This window comes from Garra rufa, chromosome 12 (genome assembly GCF_049309525.1).
Source record: "Garra rufa chromosome 12, GarRuf1.0, whole genome shotgun sequence".
Taxonomy (NCBI): domain Eukaryota; kingdom Metazoa; phylum Chordata; class Actinopteri; order Cypriniformes; family Cyprinidae; genus Garra; species Garra rufa.
The window spans coordinates 24946633-24967110 of NC_133372.1; the positions used below are offsets into that span (position 1 = coordinate 24946633).

General features: G+C 32.7%; 1 protein-coding gene across 1 annotated transcript in view; it reads right to left on the minus strand.

Moving 5' to 3' along the window:
• The window catches only part of vti1a (vesicle transport through interaction with t-SNAREs 1A), a 40138-nt gene extending 19675 nt beyond the window's left edge, over positions 1-20463 (minus strand). Inside the window, exons 1-3 of the mRNA XM_073852538.1 lie at positions 20278-20463; positions 12389-12447; positions 11749-11859 (exon numbers count right to left, since the gene is read on the minus strand). Coding sequence (XP_073708639.1) covers positions 11749-11859; positions 12389-12447; positions 20278-20371 — 264 coding nt within the window. The 5' untranslated portion in view covers positions 20372-20463. The remainder of the gene's footprint in view (positions 1-11748; positions 11860-12388; positions 12448-20277) is intronic.
• Between the last annotated feature and the right edge of the window lie 15 nt (positions 20464-20478).

The window sequence follows — 20478 nt, forward strand, 5'->3', positions numbered from 1 at the left end:
ACTCCCAACAAAAGAGCAAATTCAAGCAGCTTTGATTGAAGAAACGGCATATACTTCTTGAAGGCAGGGGGAGTCGCTGCGAATGGTTATTTCTTTAAGGCATAAGCGCCGATTAAACCCAATATTAAAATATGGAAGCAGTTCTAATGAAAAATCAAAGCCCGTTTCTCTGGCTGCCGAGCGTTTTCTCACATTAATGCTGGGTTGGGAGAGGGGCCGGTGCGGGCACTGGTAGAGCAGACCCCGGCTAGGCAAGAGTGGAGAAATCAATAGAGAAGAGCCGGTGGGGAGGGAGACTGCCAGAGCTGGCAGGGCCGGGCCGGCTCCCATCACAGCACTCTCCCTCTGGCGTGCAGTGGGGAATGAAACGGGCCTCCCTGGGTCAGCACCAGAGAAAAGGTGAGATTAGAGGAAATGGAGGAGGGATTTCTGAGGCACAAGATACCTGGCGAGCCAGGGACCAATCGCCCCATTAGCCTGTGGCTACCTACATATGTTCACTGAACCTGCACAGAAAATAACTTCTTTTTTCTTGTCTTTCTTCACCTCCCCGATCAGTCTTTCTCTCTCTAACTCTGGGAAAAAAAAAAAAAAAAAGATTTGTTTTTCTTTTTTCCTTCTGACCTAAGTTCATGCCATATTTAGTATCCGATGTCTGTTCTGAGTGTTTCATCTAAGAACACTCCGATTCAACCAGTCATAAAGAAAGCCGAGCTTATATGCTATTATTGTGTCGAATACACGTGGGAATGAATGGCTACGCGTTGAATAACGCCTCGCTCGGTCTCTCCCTCTCCTCCTCGCGACGCGACTATTGTCTGGGATGAATGTTCGTGTCATTAGCATAAAAATACCCAAACACACACAGCAGCTTAACCACATCATTAATTCTATACATGTATGTATATTTGTCACTGCCCTATGTGCACCAAATTCAAATGCAGATTTAAACAAAGGCCTCATCCACTGTCACAATGAAGTGCGGTCCTGTGAAATCAACTGCGACCATTCATCACAATAGAGCTCAAGACGGAAGTTCAAGACAAGATATTTATCCGTGGCCTCTGCTAATCCTTTCTGTATATATCTCGGTCGGAAAGGAGATGATCTCCAAACTCATTTACACATTGTTTTTGTTTGTGCGTGTGTGGTAATTGATAAATATGTTTAAATACAATTATATATTTGACTAATTTAACAAAGTAAAATGTTGTAATTATAATATATTATAATTATTATAATCGTTGATTCATTAAGTTAAAAAAAATACAAAAATATAGTGAGCTGATACAATGCTTAATGAATAAAATGTAAACTAAATAACACTGAATAAAAGAAAGGACAATAATATAAAATACAAATATTATTTAAAACAAATCTTCTAACAGCAAAACAATTTTGTCCTGCATCACGTAGAAAGAAATTAATTAAAAATGCATATATCACAAATATGATGAGCTTGGGTGACAATTTAATTATTTACAAATAAACATTCCTTTTATATTTACAATTTTTTTTCTGATTTAATACAATTTTAAATATACAATAGAAATTGTTTTCATTATTGTTTTATTATTACAATTTACTATATTTTTTTAATAAACCATATAATACGTCCAAATGCCATGCTATAAAATTAGGACTGGTTCTAGATTTCTAGTTTGAGTGCATTACATAGAAAGAAATTAATTTAAAATGCATATATTTTTGGATATTATGAGCTTGGGCGACAATCTAAAATTATTTGCGAATAAATATTACTTTTATATTTCCAATTTTTTCTAATTAATATAATTCTGACTTAATCTAAATACTATTTTAATATACTATACAAACGGTTTTCCTTATTGTTTTATTATTACAATTTGCTATTTATTTAGTAAATCATATAATACGTCCATATGCTATAAAGTAGGATTTTAAATACACTCAGACTGGTTCTAGTTTTCTAGTTTGAGTGCATTACGTAAAAATACATTTAAAATGCATACATCAAAAATATTATGAGCTTGGGCGAAAATTTTTAATTATTTACAAATAAATATTCCTTTAATATTTCCATTTTTTCTTTTCTAATTAATATAATTCGGACTTAATTTGAATACTATTTTAATATACTATACAAACTGTTTTCATTATTGTTTTATTATTACAGTTTACTATTTATTTAATTAATCATATAATATGTTCAAATACTATGCTATAAAATTAAGATTTTAAATACACTCAGACCGGTTCTAGTTTTTTATTTTGAGAGCATTACGAAGGAAAAAAATAATTTTAAATGCATGTCAAAAATATTATGAGCATGGGCGACAATCTAAAATTATTTACAAATAAATATTCCTTTTATAGTTCCAATTTTTTCTAATTAATATCATTCTGATTTAATTTGAATACAATTTTAAATATACTATACAAACTGTTTTCATTATTGTTCTATTATTACAATTTACTATTTATTTCATAAATCATATAATACATTCAAATACTATGCTATAAAATAAAGATTTCAAAAACAAATTAAAAGGAATGAAATTAAAATGCAAACATCAAAAATATTATAAGACAACCTAAAATAATTTAATCAAGCATTTAAATGAAAGGAAAAAGCAGAGTTTAAAAAAAACTGTTTGCTAAACAGTAAACCTACTCTGTCTGTAAGCTCTTAATTTTTTTTTTTTTAAAGGTGTGATGCGACATTAAATTTCAGATTTCCCTATTTGACAAAAAGCAAATTTCCACGCCAGGTTTTCACCGTCATTTTAACTCCAGCCAAAATCCTCCCGGAAAAGCCAAAATATCTCCCTCGTCCTCATTACAGAGAAAAACTCAGCAATAATTTACAGATTTCTTATGCACTGTAAATATATCACTCCATTAAGGGGGAGGACCAGTTGATGTCTATGGAGTCTGAGACGTCAAAGTTTCCTCCATCTCTCTCTCTCTCTCTCTTTTTGGGGCGTGCATTTTAAAAGAGGGGGGAAAAAAACCAAGCCAATGATTCATAATACATTTCATAAATACTTCATGATTTTTCATACTTAAGCTGGTCTGGCAAATCAAAAAATTTTTGTCACCCTTTTTCGTCCCTCATGTCAGTTCATCATTTTCCGGGGGTGTCACATGTCACTTTCACTTTACAGGAGCGATAGGAACAGGCCGAGAGAGGAGACAGCTCCGCTGTGTCTGATTATCCAGCCACTCTCAAAAAGACACACACACAGAAACATGGAAGTGTTTGTCCTGAATCGAAAAGCTCTACCTGATCCGTGTCACGGATAACTTTGGAGACAAATAGCAGATTATGCATTAAAATAACCAATTCAATGGGCAAAAACAGAGCACAATTATCAAGAAATTATGTAAATAAAATATTAACACTTGTATAAAGATGTGTAGCGTAAGTCTATTAATACATTTTTATACAAATTCTAAAGTTTTTATATATATATATATATATATATATATATATATATATATATACACATTTTTATAAATAAATGTGAACCCGGACCACAAAACTAGTCAAAAGGGTCAATTTCTTGAAATTTAGATTCATACATCATATAAATAATGAATAAATAAGCTTTCCATTGATCCATATAAAACAATATTTGGCAGAGATACAACTATTTGAAAATCTGGAAAGGTGCAAAAAAATCTAAATATTGTCAAAAAAAATCACCTTTTAAGTTGTCCAAATGAAGTTTTTAACAATGCATACTAAACAAACATTAAGTTTTGATATATTTACAGTAGGACATTTACAAAATATTTTCATGGAACATGATCTTTACTTAATATTCTTTTTTGGCATAAAAGAAAAATCAATAATTTTGACCCATACAATGTTTCTTTGGCTATTTCTACAAGTATACCTGTGTTACCAAAGACTGGTTTTGTGGTCCAGAGTCTCAAATATTCCTTTTACATTTCCAATTTTTTCTATACTATTTTTAATATACCTATACAAACGATTTTCATTATTGTTTCATTTTTAAAATTTACTATTTATTTAATAAATCATCTAATATGTCCAAATACTATGCTATAAAATTAGGATTTCAAATATAATCAATTCATTAAATAAATAAAAAAATATAGTGAGCTGAAACTAAATCACACTGAAAAAAAGCATATTTAAAATAAAAGATAAATAAAAATACAATCATATAAAAAATGTACTTCTACAAATAACATTAATAGGAATAAAAATAAATCTAACAACAAAACAAAATTTCCTGCATTGCGAAGAAAGAAATTAATTTAAAATGCATATCAAAAATCTAAAATTATTTACAAATAAATATTCCTTTTATATTTCCAGTGTTTTCTAATTAATATAATTCTGATTTAATTTGAATGTCATTTTAAATATACTATACAAATTGTTTTCATTATTGTTTTTTCATTACAATTTATTATTTATTTAATAAACAATATAATACATCCAAATACTATGCTATAAAATTAAGATTTCAAATACACTCAGACTAGTTTTTTAGTTTGAGGGGGGGGGGGGGGAACTCCACTTCTTATTAAGTACACGGGGTGTTCATTCCCAGCCATGGAGGCTTGATTTTCTCCTTCGAGTGACACAGTCCTTCACCTCATCATCGTCCTATCACTGCGATTAGAGCACGCGCCACGGCGTTGATCTCTGAAAAGCCCCACAATCCCATCTCAGAGTAGCAACCTATCTGCGAGACGCCCCGCGTAAGACAACTCCATAATAAAAGACAAGTTCAAAAGATCAATTTAGTCCCTTCTTAAATCGGTACCATCTCAGAAAAAGAATCCCATCAATCCGTGAGATTTCCATAATAAACACAGAAGGTTTGTAATCAGGGAGTGCGATTGGACTTGGGCATCATAGGAGGCTTGCTAAACTCAAAGGACACGACTATCCTAATCTGCATTACCTTCTTAGCGCCATGAAACAATCAGACAACAATCAAGAGTTTTTCCGAGAGCGTGCGTTCGGCTCTAATTTAAGGCGATTAAAAGTGTCGAACATCCAGGTCAAGTATGTCTGTCATGCTTCTCTTTTGTGGAAGCTGCTGTAATAGACGACTTGGCTGCTGTTGGTATAACAAGAACTCTAAGAAAGAAGTTTTGATTCTAAAAGATTCAAAAGGCTTATTTGGAAAGTATGTTGTGTGTGTAAAACTTGATATAGCGCACTAAAGGCTGCAACAAGTCTGCAGATGAGAAGAGCTCGGCGATTAAAAGTTAACTTGGGGAAGTGCGACAAAGTTTTATTGAAGTCATTGGATTTCATCAAGATGATTGACAAACCTGTGTTCAGCTCACTTATTCGACAAACCCCTGAAGGGATTTAACAAACTCCAACAAGGTTTTGCCGAATCTGTGACCTGGACCTTGACCAGTGGGTTGATAATGTAAAACTGTCAGTTGACAAATTATTAAAAGAGTTTTTGATAAATGTCACAAAACACTCAAAGGCATCCATTTACCCTTGCGAGACAATTGGAACAAAATAACAAAGCTGCCCACAATTTGACATTTCTAACAACTAGGGCAATTTACCATTGGAAAACTAGGTCAATTTTAGTGTAAACGCTTATTATTAGACATATTACAACAAATGCATTTGATTAATCTGATTGAACCCTTCGTTTTCATTGTATGCTATTGAGCATAATATACAATTCTAAGACCTTACAAAATGTCTCAACAAACCAGGTCAGCCACCTCTGAGAAAACTCAAAAATGTATTCAAGAATTACTAAATAGATATCAAGTAAAAATATCCTCTCTATATAATACATGTTTACAGCGTATTAACCTTGGCATTCATTTTATTTCAAGGTCATAATCCACTCTGATAAACAATGAATAAACTGATTCAGTGCCAAACAATGACAACAAAATACGTTCAGCACTGCAAAAGTGACTTGATAAATGCTTTATTTCGCGTTTTTGAATATTGAATACTAACAGCTAGAGTCAAGACTGCAATTTACTTATTGCTCACAGAAATTGTTCAAGCAAATGTCACATTTTTGAATAGAGATGTGGAATTTAAAATAAGATCAATTCTCATAATAGTCTTGTGAGGGTACAAAAATGATCAAAAGCACTTATACCATTTATAATCTATAGAAAAAAATCAAGCACGTTTCACAAATGACATGATTTTCAGATCCACATTTTCTCTATATCTAGAAAATACTTTTGTAAAAACACTTAATAAGGTTCATTAGTTAACATTAGTTAATTACATTAGTTAACATGAACTACGAATGAGCAATACTTCTACAGCATTTATTAATCTTAGTTAATTTCAGCATTTATGAATGCATTATTAAAATCACAAGTTGTGTTTGTTAACATTAGTAAAATTGTATTAACTAACATTAGCTAAGATTAATAAATAAATGCACTGTTCATTGATCATTCATACATTAACAAATGTTAACAAATGACAGCTTATTGTAAAGTTTTACCAAAAACCAAGCAAAATGATATAGATGATATACGATAAAAGAATGATACGTCCGCATCCTATAATGAAAAAAAGCATTGCCATGCCACATAAGCACAACCTTATTACTGTTAAACTCTGCATTAATAACCAAAATATTAAATCCTAGCAAAATAACTAATATTTATAATTTGCATTTCTTTTTCTGTAATCACATTTTGTTTGTTTTTTTATCTAAAATAACTCTAAATGATGTAAACGTGATCCCAGCTGCTAAAACACTATTAGTCTCAGAACTTCATAAAGATTAAAACACTAAAGTGCTGAGAGCAAAGCAGAACACTTGAGCAAAAGTCTTTGAGTGTAGAAAGGTGGGAGAGACCTGTACTCAAACATTCACCCCAGCTGCTCTGCCCACAAGCTCTACTTGCCCTCCAAATGAGCAAACAAGTACCCCATCACCCAGAATATTCACTGCGTTTAATCTCCGAGTTCCTCAAAGGAAAGAAGTCAAAAAGAGACCGATGGTCTACCTATATCTGAGAAAACGGCTTTGATTAGCAATTGCCTAAAAGCAGTGATGAGCAAGGACTTCTTTCGGATAGCTTGAACAATGTCGCCATCTGTCGTTCACAGAAGGAAATGTATCAGAATGTGGAATTGAGCCTGACGATGCAGTTTAGCTTTAGGTTTATCATCTCTGTGTTGATGTGACAAAATCAGAAAAAACGACATGCAAATATAAATAGTTATAAAAGTATACATATATAGTAATCATACGGGCGAGACTTCCGGTTCATTAGGAAAATAACGAGACGAATAACAACGTGCAGTAAACACTAAAACTGTTTGCATTACAAACCAGTATGTTCGTAATTAAGATAATACATTAAAGTAACATGTTAAGAAACACCAATTTGCAATATCAAGCAGCAAAACGAGCTGTTTTGTACAGATAAAAACAGCTGGATGTGGATGAGACCAAAAGCCCGCTCTTACAGGGGGAAAAAAAGGATACAGGATAAACAAGGTAACTCCATTAAATTAATTAAGATATCATCCATAAATCCTTTTTTTTATATTTTCTATAAATAGTGTGGGGATTAAAAGTAGGGGAAATTAATTCAGAATATATTTTAATCAATTAAATTATTAACGTAAGTATTTGATTAAAACAAAAAAATAAAAGTGGATCCTGTATGTAGTCAAACCAAAACACCAGATATACTTTTTGATATTTTTTTTTTTTTTACTATAGTGGGTGCAGGACACTATAATTCATTTATGTAAGTGAGAATAGCAAAATAAAGTAAACTCAAAAATTCTTTATAGAGTGGACAACCAGTAAAACTGATCAAAATTTGAGACTAAAAATTGGATTTGAAACTTTCACCTGACCATGTTTTGTTACATAGCTTTCTATCAAAGTTATTAGACATTACCAAAAGGAATTTGTTCTGACAGTTTAACTCTTGAATTCTTGTCATACTGCCATTTTCTAACCTATAGCGAATAAACTGATAATGTGAGAAATTTTGAATGTGTCTGAATAAATTTTTGGTTTTGTGATTATCAAGATAAATTTGTTTTGACACAGTTTAACTCTGAGTTCTTGTCATATTTTATTACCATTTTCTAACCTATAGCGAATAAACTGATAATGTGAGAAATGTTAAAGGTGTCTGAATAAATTTAGGTTTGATTTTAAGTACTGTAACAGAGTGGACAGATGAGGAATGGAAGACAAACGTCCATTTGCTATATAGATATTATTTTTTAATTGCTTTTATTAAATCACACCTCCATTACTTCTCTATTTTTGACCACTTAAAAGCACTGCTAAGAGACGCTGACTTTTATGTCTGGCTTTAACAGCCCCTGACTGACTTGCAGCCAAAAACGAATATGCTTTTACATTTGGTTTCATTTTGTTTTGTTTTGTGAGCATGTGCTTGTTTTTATATCTTTAGCACTCTGGCTTTTTGCTAATATAAGGCCTCCGCGGGGGTTCTCGGCTTTAAGACCCGGCGCCCCTATTATCAAAATGAAGCCATCATGAAGGGAGCATACCTTCGGGATGTCCTTCTGATATCTGCCTACTTTCTCTTGAAAAATGGCAGGGTTAAGAGGTCGGCCGGTCCCCGTCTGCCGCCGAACAGGAGGCTTAGTCTGGCGAGTGGGATGGAGCGAAGACTTCAAACCACGGGTGAACGGGTGAGTGAGAGCGAGGGTAAAGAGAGAGAAGCTCCAGGGAGGCCAGAAGAGGGGAAGGGCAGGACAAGGCCTTGATTTCCCGTGGAAGCACAACAAAGCCTCTGCTTTTTTAGAGAAAGCAGCGATGGCCCTCTCCCTGACACCTCTTAGAAGTGTGCGTGTGTGCTCACGTTGCGTGGCAGAGAGGATAAGCCATCCACGCTAAAGCATTTGGCACTTCTGAGGAGCCAGCTGAATCTCCCGGCTTTAGGACAAGTTTCTGGGGTTTGCTATCACCGCCGGCTTCAGGGGGATCTGTTCTTCAAATGCACATAAACTCAAAGCAGCAAGGAGAAAAAAACTGTGTTCAATCAGAACAATTAATATCTCACTTTAAAAACACAAAAACATATAATTAAAAAAAACTATATATTTTGTAAATATTTACTACTGTAAATATTTACTCAATTTCATTGTTATGACTATCAATCCCAGTGAATTTAAAGTACTTAAATTATCAGAAAATGTTCAAATATTTGATCTACTAAACAGAGTTTGGAAAGCACAAAACAGTAGACGACTTACAATGTTAACAGCCCCCAACATCTTGCATATCCATGATTAGTTTGCATGGAAATCTATCCCAAAAAAAAAAAAAAACGAGGTGAAAGGCAAAGGAATGCAACCATGCACGGTGCACTAAACCCTTTCACAGCGGGTGTTAATTGCATGATAATTAAGCACGGCAACAGTCAAGCAGGAGAAGCTAAAGATTAATCATCGGCCAATTAAATGCCCACGGTGAGGAACGTGAGGCCCATCGGAGACGAGAGATCTCCACTGTGATCTGAGCTATCAGCACAGCGGCACAACATCAGATCACTGGCAAAAGATCCTTTTCAAAAAATCTCCTCATTTATGTCAGGCTTTTTGGAATCGTCGTGGATGCCATAGCCATCTGGTAATTGATATCAAGAGCACCTTGAGTTAGGTGCAGGTGCTGGGTTTGAAAGCAGTGACTTCAGATGAAGAGAATTTGCTGCGTGCTGGGACTTCATATGGTGGCATCAGCGAAAGGAGTGGATTGCAAAGAGAACAAGGCGGCAGAGGGACTGAAATGCCTTGGAACAGTTTAATACCAATGTGATAAACACTATATGTGAAATATATTATATCCTTTTCAAAAGGACACATATATACATGTTATCCTTAATTTTATACATATATTTGAGTGTGTCATATATAGTATATGTTTATTAGAATCTGCAAAATGTGAATTATTTTACCAAGATAAGAGGGATCATACAAAATGCATGTTTTTTGTTTTTTTTTAGTACTGACCTGAATAAGACATTTCACATACAAGAAGTTTATGTATAGTCCACAAGAGAAAATAATAGTTGAATTTAAAAATATGACCCTGTTCAAAAGTTTACATACACTTGATTCGGTGTAAAATACTGTAATGTAATGTAATGTTTCCTTCTGGAGCATCAGTTGGATCAAATGGATCTCAAAATCAGTCATTGTTGGAAAGGGTTCAAATTCACAAAAATGCTGAAAAACCAAAGAATATGTCGGACCTGAAGGATTTTTCTCAAGAACAGCAGCCAGTTTAACTGTTCAGAACAAACAAGGGACTCATGAACAACTATCACTAAACAAAAACAAAACACAGCTGTGGATCATTCGGGTAACAGCACAGTATTAAGAATCAAGTGTATGTAAACTTTTGAAAGGGGTGATTTTTATAAAACTATTATTTTCTATTTTCTCTATTTTCTATATAGAAACGTCTTTTATGCAAAATATCTTATTGAGGTCAGTACTAAATAAAAATAACATGTATTTTGTATGATTCCTCTTATTTTGGTCCTGAATGGTTAAATTGACTGAGATCCATTTTTTCACACTGAGGACAACTGAGGGACTCATATGTAACTATTACAGAACTTTCAAACACTCACTGATGCTTCAGAAGGAAACATGATGTATTACAACACAGTATTATACACAGAATCAAGTGTATGTAAACTTTTGAACGGGTCATATTTATAAATTCAACTATTATTTTCTCTTGTGGACTATATGTAAAAATCTTTTATGTGAAATATCTTATTGAGGTCAGTAATAAATAAAAAATAACATGCATTTTGTATGATTGCACTTATTTTGGTAAAATAATTAACATTTTGCAAATTCTAATAAAGACAAACAAGGAACTCATAAACAGCAGGTAACAACACAGTATTAAGAATCAAGTGTATGTACACTTTTGAATGGGGTAATTTTTATAAATTCAACTATTATTTTCTCTTGTGGACTATATGTAAACGTCTTTAATGTGACATATCTTATTGAGGTCAGAACTAAATAAAAAAAACAAAATACGGATTTTGTATGATCTCTCTTATTTTGGTAAAATAATTTTGCAGATTCTGCAAGGTGTATGTAAACTTTTTACTTTTCACAACTGTATATATATTTTTTTTATTACTAAAACGCAGAGGCTTTATTAGAAATAGGGAATGCAGTATATTAACCTGGTCTCAGAAACTCTGCCAAGGCCAACACCTCAAATTCCAAATATTAATGAATCAAAGTTTGTTTATTGTGCTCAGTTTACCCTCTCCTTATCCAGTATAACGTAATTGTGACCTCTCCTCAGAGAAAACAAAAAGCCGTGTATTTGAACAGGACTATTACACTATGGGAGTAAGAAAGACAAACATGGTGATGTAAAACAAGTAAAGGAAAAATTTGGCTTCAGAGGAAAAGCACCTCATTAAGGTTTGATGTGTGTGGGGTAGATTCTTCATGGGCAGGTAGAGTTATGAATAACTAAACAAGGACATCTGGCAAAAAAAAATAAAAAAATACAGGCCTGCTCTCCTTGGCCCAAGTGGTATTTGCAAAAAATACACTCTGAATTAACCACAGTGGAAATGTCAATGACCTTCGGTGGTTTTGGAGTTGAAGAAGCAAGCTTCAGACCATGTGTGTATGTGTGCGTGTTTATGTGAAGAAGAAGAAAGCGGCTGGTTGAAAGAGTTCAAGCAATGCAAGTGTGCTTTGTTTGGTGTAAGGACCTTTTTAATACTCACAAAATCTTTCTCAAGTTTCTCAATCTCTTGCTTGTAGCTCTTCAGACGGCTGTTGTACATGGCTCGACTCTGAATAGGGATCTCTCGGACCTCCAGGTCCATCTGCTCGAGCTGGAAACATCAATTAAATTCAGTGTAAACACTCAAATTTTGATAGAAAAACAATTAAACTGTCTAACTTGTTTATTGTCAACTGGAGGCATCGATTCAGGCAGCCGGCAAATCAAGTCATGTTAGGAGGTGCCGCTTCATTAAAACCTCTGGCGCGGTTGAGCTCTGACAACTACGACATGTGTCCGTGTCACATGTGAGCAAACCGGCGTGCACAAAAGGGCCCCGCTGATTTACACTGTCCAATCAACATGACATGATGGGACAATTTACATGCGACACACATCCCTCCTTTCGGCACCTGCCACGGCGCCTTCCCCCAATAATGGCGTGAAATGTGTCGCGCGGTGTCACTTAAAAGCGCATTATGTGGATGTGATCACACCGTTAGCACCGAGCAGCCTTCAGCCAGATGAAGAGTGTCTCATGTCACTGGCGACATTGCAGGTGTTGTTTATGCAGGGGGGAAATTTTTCCAAATTCATTATTTAGAAAACGAGTGAGTGGAAATTACTGATCAAAGACCCACCAACTCTCTGACTTCTTCAAGCTGTTTGTCGACATTTAGAACCAGCTGTGTCTTCTCCTCTGAAAGAGAAAAAGAGGAAAACATATTGATCAGTGGATGGAGGAGCTGTGCTTCATGACAACAGCCCGACTCCCCCGCAACAACAAGGGAGCAAATAAAAACACGCCTGCATTTGAAGATATATTTACACATTCTCAACGCACAAAGATCCATATTTGATGTGTCTTATTTTTCCACGTGTAAATGCCTTTGTTAGTTCGTGAAGGAGCGCCGAGACGCCTCTTGGCAACTCAAAAGAGGAGAGAGATGTCAGCTCCGCCAAACTCTGCCGTTCTGCCACCCACTCGGAGCGACTACAATGAGGTTGTACTGGTTTTTATCCACTGGTACGAGCCAGGCCAAAGTGCAGAGCATGACCGAGTTTCCCTCTCCTAATCTGCGTCTACTTCACCTCACTAATGTTTTTTTGAAAGATGAAATACATACTGTACATTGTATCACTGTAACTCTCCAAGCATGTTCATAAAGGTTTTTCTAAAAATAAGGCTGTAATCTTAGAGGTGTTTTACTTTGCACTTTGTACTAAAAATAAATGCATAAATAAAATACATTAATATAAACCACTTTCATGCTACAAGCAATTAGTGTCTAGTATTTGACTGAAAATATTGACAGAAAAATAAATATATATATATTTAAAAAAAAATTATCAAAAAATAAAATAAATTTTTTTAGGCACCAGTGCATTAATGATAGATAACAAAAAATGTAAAAAAAAATTTGCAAAAATAAAATTAGTTTTAGTCAAGAAAGATAAATAATAAATAAAAAAACATTATTATAAACCACTTTTATGCTTTAGTGCATTACAATACCTAGTATTTGCCTGAAAACAATGACTGAATAATTGGTTAATTTAACAATTTAAATAAAATAAATAATATATAAAACACATTAATATAAACCATTTTTAGGCTACAAGCAATTTTTAGGCATCAGTGCATTATAATGTCTAGTATTTGACTGAAAATAATGCTAGAATAATAAAACAATAAAAAAAAAACTACTATTTGATTTAAGAAATATAAATAATAAATAAAACATTCATATAAACCATTTTCATGCTACAAGCAATTTTTATGCACAAGTGCATTATAGTGTTTAGTATTTGACTGAAAATAACGATAGAATAATAAAATATATATTTTTTAATTATCAAAAATAAAATAAAATTTTTAGGCATCAGTGCACTATAATGTCTAGTATTTGACAGAAATAATGGCTGAATAATATGACAATAAAAATGTAAAAAAAAAAAAGTTTTGGTTAAGTAAAAGAAAATGATAAATAACATTAATATGAACCATTTTTATGCTACAAGTAATTTTTAGGCATCAGTGCATTAAGATCTCTAGTATTTGACTGAAAATAATGCTAGAATAATAAAACAATAAAAACAAAACAAAAAATGATCAAAAATAAAATATGTTTTGGCTAAGAAAGATAAATAATAAATAAAACATTCAAATACTGTCTAGTATTTGATGGAAAATAATAACTGAATAATATAATAATAAAAATGTAAAAATAAAAAATTTTTTTAAATAAAATGTATTTTGGCTAAGAAAGATAAATAATAAATAAAACATTAATGTAAACCATTTTTATACTACAAGTTATTTTTTTAGGTATCAGTGCATTTAGGTCTAGTATTTGACTAAAAATAATGCTAGAATAATAAAATAAAAATATATCAAAAATACAACTTGTTTTGGTTAAGAAAGATAAATAATAAATAAAACATTCTTATAAACCATTTTTTATGTTACAAGCTATTTTTAGGCATCAGTGCATTTTAGTGTCTAGTATTTGACTGAAAATAATACTAGAATAATAAAATAATAATAATAAAAAATATCAAAAATAAAATGTGTTATGCTAAGAAAGATAAATAATAAATAAAACACATTAATATAAACAACTTTTATGCTACAAGCAATTTTTAGGCATCAGTGCATTATAATGTCTAACATTTGACTTGAAAATAATGACCAAATTATAAAAAAATAACAAAAATAAATGATCAAAAATAAAAAACTTACCTTTGGTTAAGTAAGGTACAGTAAACAAAAAAAATAAAACATTAATATAAAGCACTTTGATGCTATAAGCAATTTTTAGGCATCAGTGAATTTTAGTGTCTAGTATTTGACTGAAAATAATGACAGAATATTAAAATAATAAAAAATTAAAAAAAAATTATCAAAAACAAAATTAGCTTTGGTTAAGAAAGACAAATAATAAATAAAACACATTATAATAAACCACTTTTATGCTACAAGCAATTCTTAGGCATCAGTGCATTATAATGTCTAGTATTTGACTTAAAATAATGATAGAATAGTACAATTATAAAAATAAAAAAATATATAAAAAATAAAACAAACTTTGTTTTGGTTAAGTAAAATAAATAATAAATAAAACACATTAATATGAAACACCTTAATGCTACAAGCCATTTTTATGCATCAGTGCATTATAATGTCTAGTATTTGACTGAAAATAATGATAGAATAAAAAAAAAAAAATTTAAAATAGTTTTGGTTAGGTAAGTTATTTAGAAAGAAATTAATACATTTATTCAACAAGGATGAATTGATCAAAAGTGACAGTAAAGAAATTTGTAATATTACAAAAATACTACAAATGTTCAAATAAATTCAAGTAAATGATGATCTTTTGAACTTTCTATTCATCATAGAAAGAAAAAAAATTAAACAGCACAATTGTTTTCAACACTGATAATATGGAATGTTTCTTAAGAAACCAAATTATTTTACATCATATTTCAGTTACTTCAAATTTAACTGCACTAGAAGAATTTTTAATACAATTATATTTGTCTTTACATAAAACTACAGTTTTGACAGCAGTTACATCATCATGTATGTTAGCACAGCTGAAATGCTGTCTTGAACAGTTAGCACCCCAAACCAGAACCATTCATTTATAATATGAATTTTGTAATGATAGAGGCCCGCTATAAATAAATAACCTTGCGAAAGAACATCAGTACATCTACTGATCAAACAAGACCAGCGAAGAACATCAAACCATGTCAAGCGATAGCACTAATCACGAAGAAAGAAAAAAAACATCAAACGATATCAAATGGGAAGCTGTCAATAAGCTGGAAACTAAAGTGAACTTCTGTTTTGCCCTTTGGCTTTCCAATGTCTTTTGGTGGTCATCAATCCATTTTTAAAATCCGTGTGCAACCTCACAGCCCACACAGTGTAAACAGCCAGGGGCGATTCTCTACAAGGTGAGCAAACACTGGGGCCTCTCTATTCACCCCTAGCATAGGGCAGGTTGAAATATATATCTCACTATTGCAGGTGCATGGGGCAGTACCACAAGGTCAGCTGCTCTTTGGGCAAAGCGTTGCACTGAGAAAAGTTCGACTCGCAGACGCATCTTTGCATCTCTGCTCAATTTTTCATTGGGACTGATTGACAGCTCGTTCTCTTTGTGCAAATCTACCTACAAAAAACATGCACATTTATGTTTAATGGAGCAAGGCCTTGCATTATTTTCAAATTCATGTTTCACAACTACAAGTTTTGCGCTGTTCAACAAAACAAAACATCTTGCAGATTCTCAAGTGAATCAATTCGCTCGGTTTGAGCGGGAAAAAATGGCCAAGGGCATTATATCTGTCCACTGGTTTTTATCAATGTTTCTACACATGCGACACTGTGCAATGCCACGAGAACAACAGCGTAAGCTCCTTTGTTGAAGCCATTGTTGGTCGCAAACAAATATGTGTACCTAGGAAAGAGAGAGAGCGCTTTTTATGGGCATAATTGAGATTTGAATTCAAGAACTCCTCTGGCAACAGCGAGGAAGGTTTGGCCATCACTAATGAGCATGCTTTGCTTATGGCTTTGTTCATATTCAGTGGATTTATTTAAATACATTTAGCAGCTGGTGGTGGGCCGGTCTGATGACACACTGTTTGTTTCTGCCAAGCTCTGAAGAAGCAATTTAAGCTTCAACAATTCACCACATTCTCATTCTTTTCAATATGCTTAAATAATGCAAAGAAAAGCCAATCGGGTTTGCAATTGTTTGACAGCGCTCACCAAACCGAGCACACGTCGCTGTACGATTTTGAATAAGTGATTAATCCTTCTCACCTTTTGTTGACGTACAATAGAAGCACTGAGCAAGTACATCAGGTTATTATAAGACAAGGTTTAATACCGACTGAAAGCAATCATTTACATTAAAAGTCAGCAGACTGAATGAAAGTAACCTTTCATTGCCTTTCACTGACTTTTAGTTTCAGAACAGGATCTTGAATACTTTTTTGTATTGAATTTTGAACTGAAACTGAACTACATTTCTGAAGTTCGCCATGTGAGCAAAACAAAAAGTTGTATCAACATCAAAAGTATCCTGAGGAGAATTTCCAGAGGATAGACCATATCTAGCAATACCACTTTTGCTTCCCTGAACAGTTCAAAAAGGGCAAACAAGCATACAGAAACAGTGAAAACAATAAACTCAAGCAAGCATTGACATTTCTCTCGGCCATAAAGCTTGTATCTGACATCTCAACGGGTTCAGAAATGCAGTCTCGTTCAATTATTGTAAAATTAATCAACACATTAATTTATAGAAATAATAACTACACTTATTACAAGAAACCATCAAAATATAAAGATATAAACCAATTACAATCAACACAGTTTAAGCATATGCGCAGTAAGGCACAGAGGTCCAAAAGAATGATTTCTGAAGGATCATGTGACATTGAAGACTGGAGTAATGGCTACTAAAATTTAGCTTTGCCATCACAGGAATAAATGCCATTTAAATATATATTAATATAGCAGTTATTTTCAATTGAAATAATATTTCACAATATTACTATTTATTTGTATTTTGATCAAATACATCCAGCCTTGGTGAGCATAAGAGATGTTATTATTACAATATAAAATAATGGTTTCTATTGCAATATACGTTAAAATATAATTTATTCCTGTGATGCAAAGAATTTTCATCAGCCATTACTCCAGTCTTTAGTGTCACATGATCCTTCAGAAATCATTCTAATATGCTGATTTAAGTCTTTGCTGAATAAAAGTAATACTTTTTTTAAAAAAAGAAAGAAGAAAAATTAACTGACCCCAAACTTTTAAACAGTATAGTGTGCATTGTTAAAAAAGAAAGTATCACAGGTTCCAAAAAATCTTAAGCAACACAACTGTTTCCAACATTGATAATAAATCAGCATATGACAATGATTTCTAAAGGATCATTTGACACTGAGGAGTGGAGTAATGATGCAGAAAATTCAGCTTTGATTACAGGAATAAATTCTATTTTAATGTATAGTAAAATAGAAAAACATTACATCATAATAACATTTTACAATATGAATTTATTTCTGTGTGTATATATATATATATATATATATATATATATATATATATATATATATACACACACACACACGCACACACATCTAGAGATCATTTGACCATCATGTGACCATACACAGCCTGTGTTTAGTATAGATATTTTGACATAAACTGCCTCTGTCTGTGTACATCTATCTGATACAGTATACAGCATCTATGCTGACCTAGTAAAAAGGGATACAACAGGGGTCCACGACCTCTAGGGGCTCCATGGTGGTACTGCAGAGGGACCAACTAAATTTTCAGCAGCCATTACTCCAGCATTCAATATCACATGATCTAATGTGCTAATATTTGCTCAATTATTATCAGTTTTAATTAACGTTAGTCTTCAAACTTCAGTGTCACATGATCCATTAGAAATTATTTTTGCTCAGTTATAATCAGTTTTTAATAACGTCATTCTCCAATCTTCACTGTTAAATGACTCTTCAGAAATCATTCTAATATGCTGATTTTTACTTAATTATTATACGTTTTTCTAAACGTCAGTCTCCAATCTTCAGTGTCACATGATCCTTCAGAAATCATTCTAATGTGCTGATTTTTCCTCAATTATTATCAGTTTTCACTGGCGTCAGTCTCCAGTCTTAAGTGTCGCATGATCCTTCAGTAATAATTCCAATACGCTGATTTTTTTTATGCTCAATTATTATAAGTTTTTACCGGTGTTCAATTAATGATAATGGTTATTATTATAAATGTGTAACAGCTTTTGTTACTTAATATTTTTGTATAAACTGTGATACTTTTTTCAGCATTTGAAAATAGTTTTCCTTTTCCTTTCGAACATTACAAATGTCTTCACTGTCATTTTTGATCATTTTAATGTGCACTTGGTGAATAAACGTATTTTTAATAGCTATGTGTCTCTGTTTTCAAAACAAATATTAGGTAAAAAAAAAAACTGTTTAAAACATTGACATTAGTAAGAAATATTTCTTGAGCACTAAATCAGCATATCAGAATGATTTCAATTACAATTTTTTTCTTACAATTTCCAGTTGATAATCTTTCAATTCCAAACTCACAATTGTAAGAAAAGTCAGAATTGTGAGATATAAGTTCTCGATTGAAAGAAAAAAACTTTTTTTATTTTAACTTTTTTTTCCCTCGCAATTGCGAATGTTTTTCAGTTTTAATTTTTGAGTTTATTTCTTAAAATTGTGAGTTTTTATCAAAGAAGTCAGAGTAGCATGATGTAAACTCGCAATTGCGTGAAAAAGTCAATGTCTAGATGGATATAAATTCGCAGTTGTAGGAAAAAGTAAAAAAAAAAAAAAAGTTTATATCTTGCAATTCTGACTTTATTACTCACAACGGCAAGTTTATATCTCGCAATTCTGAGAATTGTGACTTTTTTTTCCTCACGATTCCAAGTTTATATTTTGCATTTCTGACTTTATAACTCACAGTTGCGAGAAAAGAAGTCAGAATAGCGTAATGTAAATTCGCAATTAAAAATAAAAAGAATCTGAATCGCTAAATATACATTTAAAATTTTAAGGACAAAAAGTCAGAATTGTGAGATAAAAATTTGCGATTGCAAGGAAACAACTATTTGAAAATCTAGAATCTGAGAGTGCAAAAAAATACAAATATTGAGAAAAAATTTTTTGTCCAAACGAGGTTTGTAGCAATGCATATTACTAACCGAAAATTAAGTTTCGATATATTTACGGTAGGAAATTTACAAAATATCTTCATGGAACATGATCTTTACTTAATAACCTAATGATTTTTGGCATAAAAGAAAAATCAAGAATTTTGACCCATACAATGAAATGCTATAGAAATGTTAAACAGCCAGACTTGAAATGCAACACTAATTTTTGTCACTGAGGGTCCCTTTCCCATCTCTCAATCTTTGGCCTGAAATATGTAAAAGATTTCTGATATATTGTATCCAAGTCTTTAGATCTGACAACATTTTTTGTTGTTTTTTGTATGTTTATGTTCATAACAGCAGGTTGGGAGTGTCATTTTATGTTTAGTCTATTTCACAATACAAAATAATAAAGACAATTAACCCCAAAATGATGTCAACAAAAGAGGCAGATGTCACTGAATACCGTCTACTGTTTAATATTGGGAGCTCCATGCTTACATCCTTCCCTACTTCCGCCAACCCTTTAACTCCAACAAACACAACATGACATCCAAGATCCAGGTCACCCAAATCCTGTATCCTCAGACATCACTGGAGACTCATCTGACACACTGGATATCTGACACCATGACCCTCACGAAACCATAGCTCTTTTGACAAATGATATGGGACGTTTCTAAATAATATACCAACTAGACACACCAACAGCGGGAATGAATCATTAAATGCGTTGTTTATGTCTTCCTGACATCAATGTTTTGCTAGTAGCTCATTTACAAGCCACTTACCACCGGCTAGTTTGGGTATTCTTCCAATTTTGTTGGTTATTTCCGCAGTGAGGGTGCCAAAGTCCTGCTCGTATGCTTCAAAATCCGAAGACATTTTGTATTTTTGTTTTTAAAAGATTAAAAGAGGGATGAACTGTGCTGCGTTACACACTGTTGCTTGTGTCTGCTTCTTATTGACGTCCGCGTCACTTCCGGCTGGTG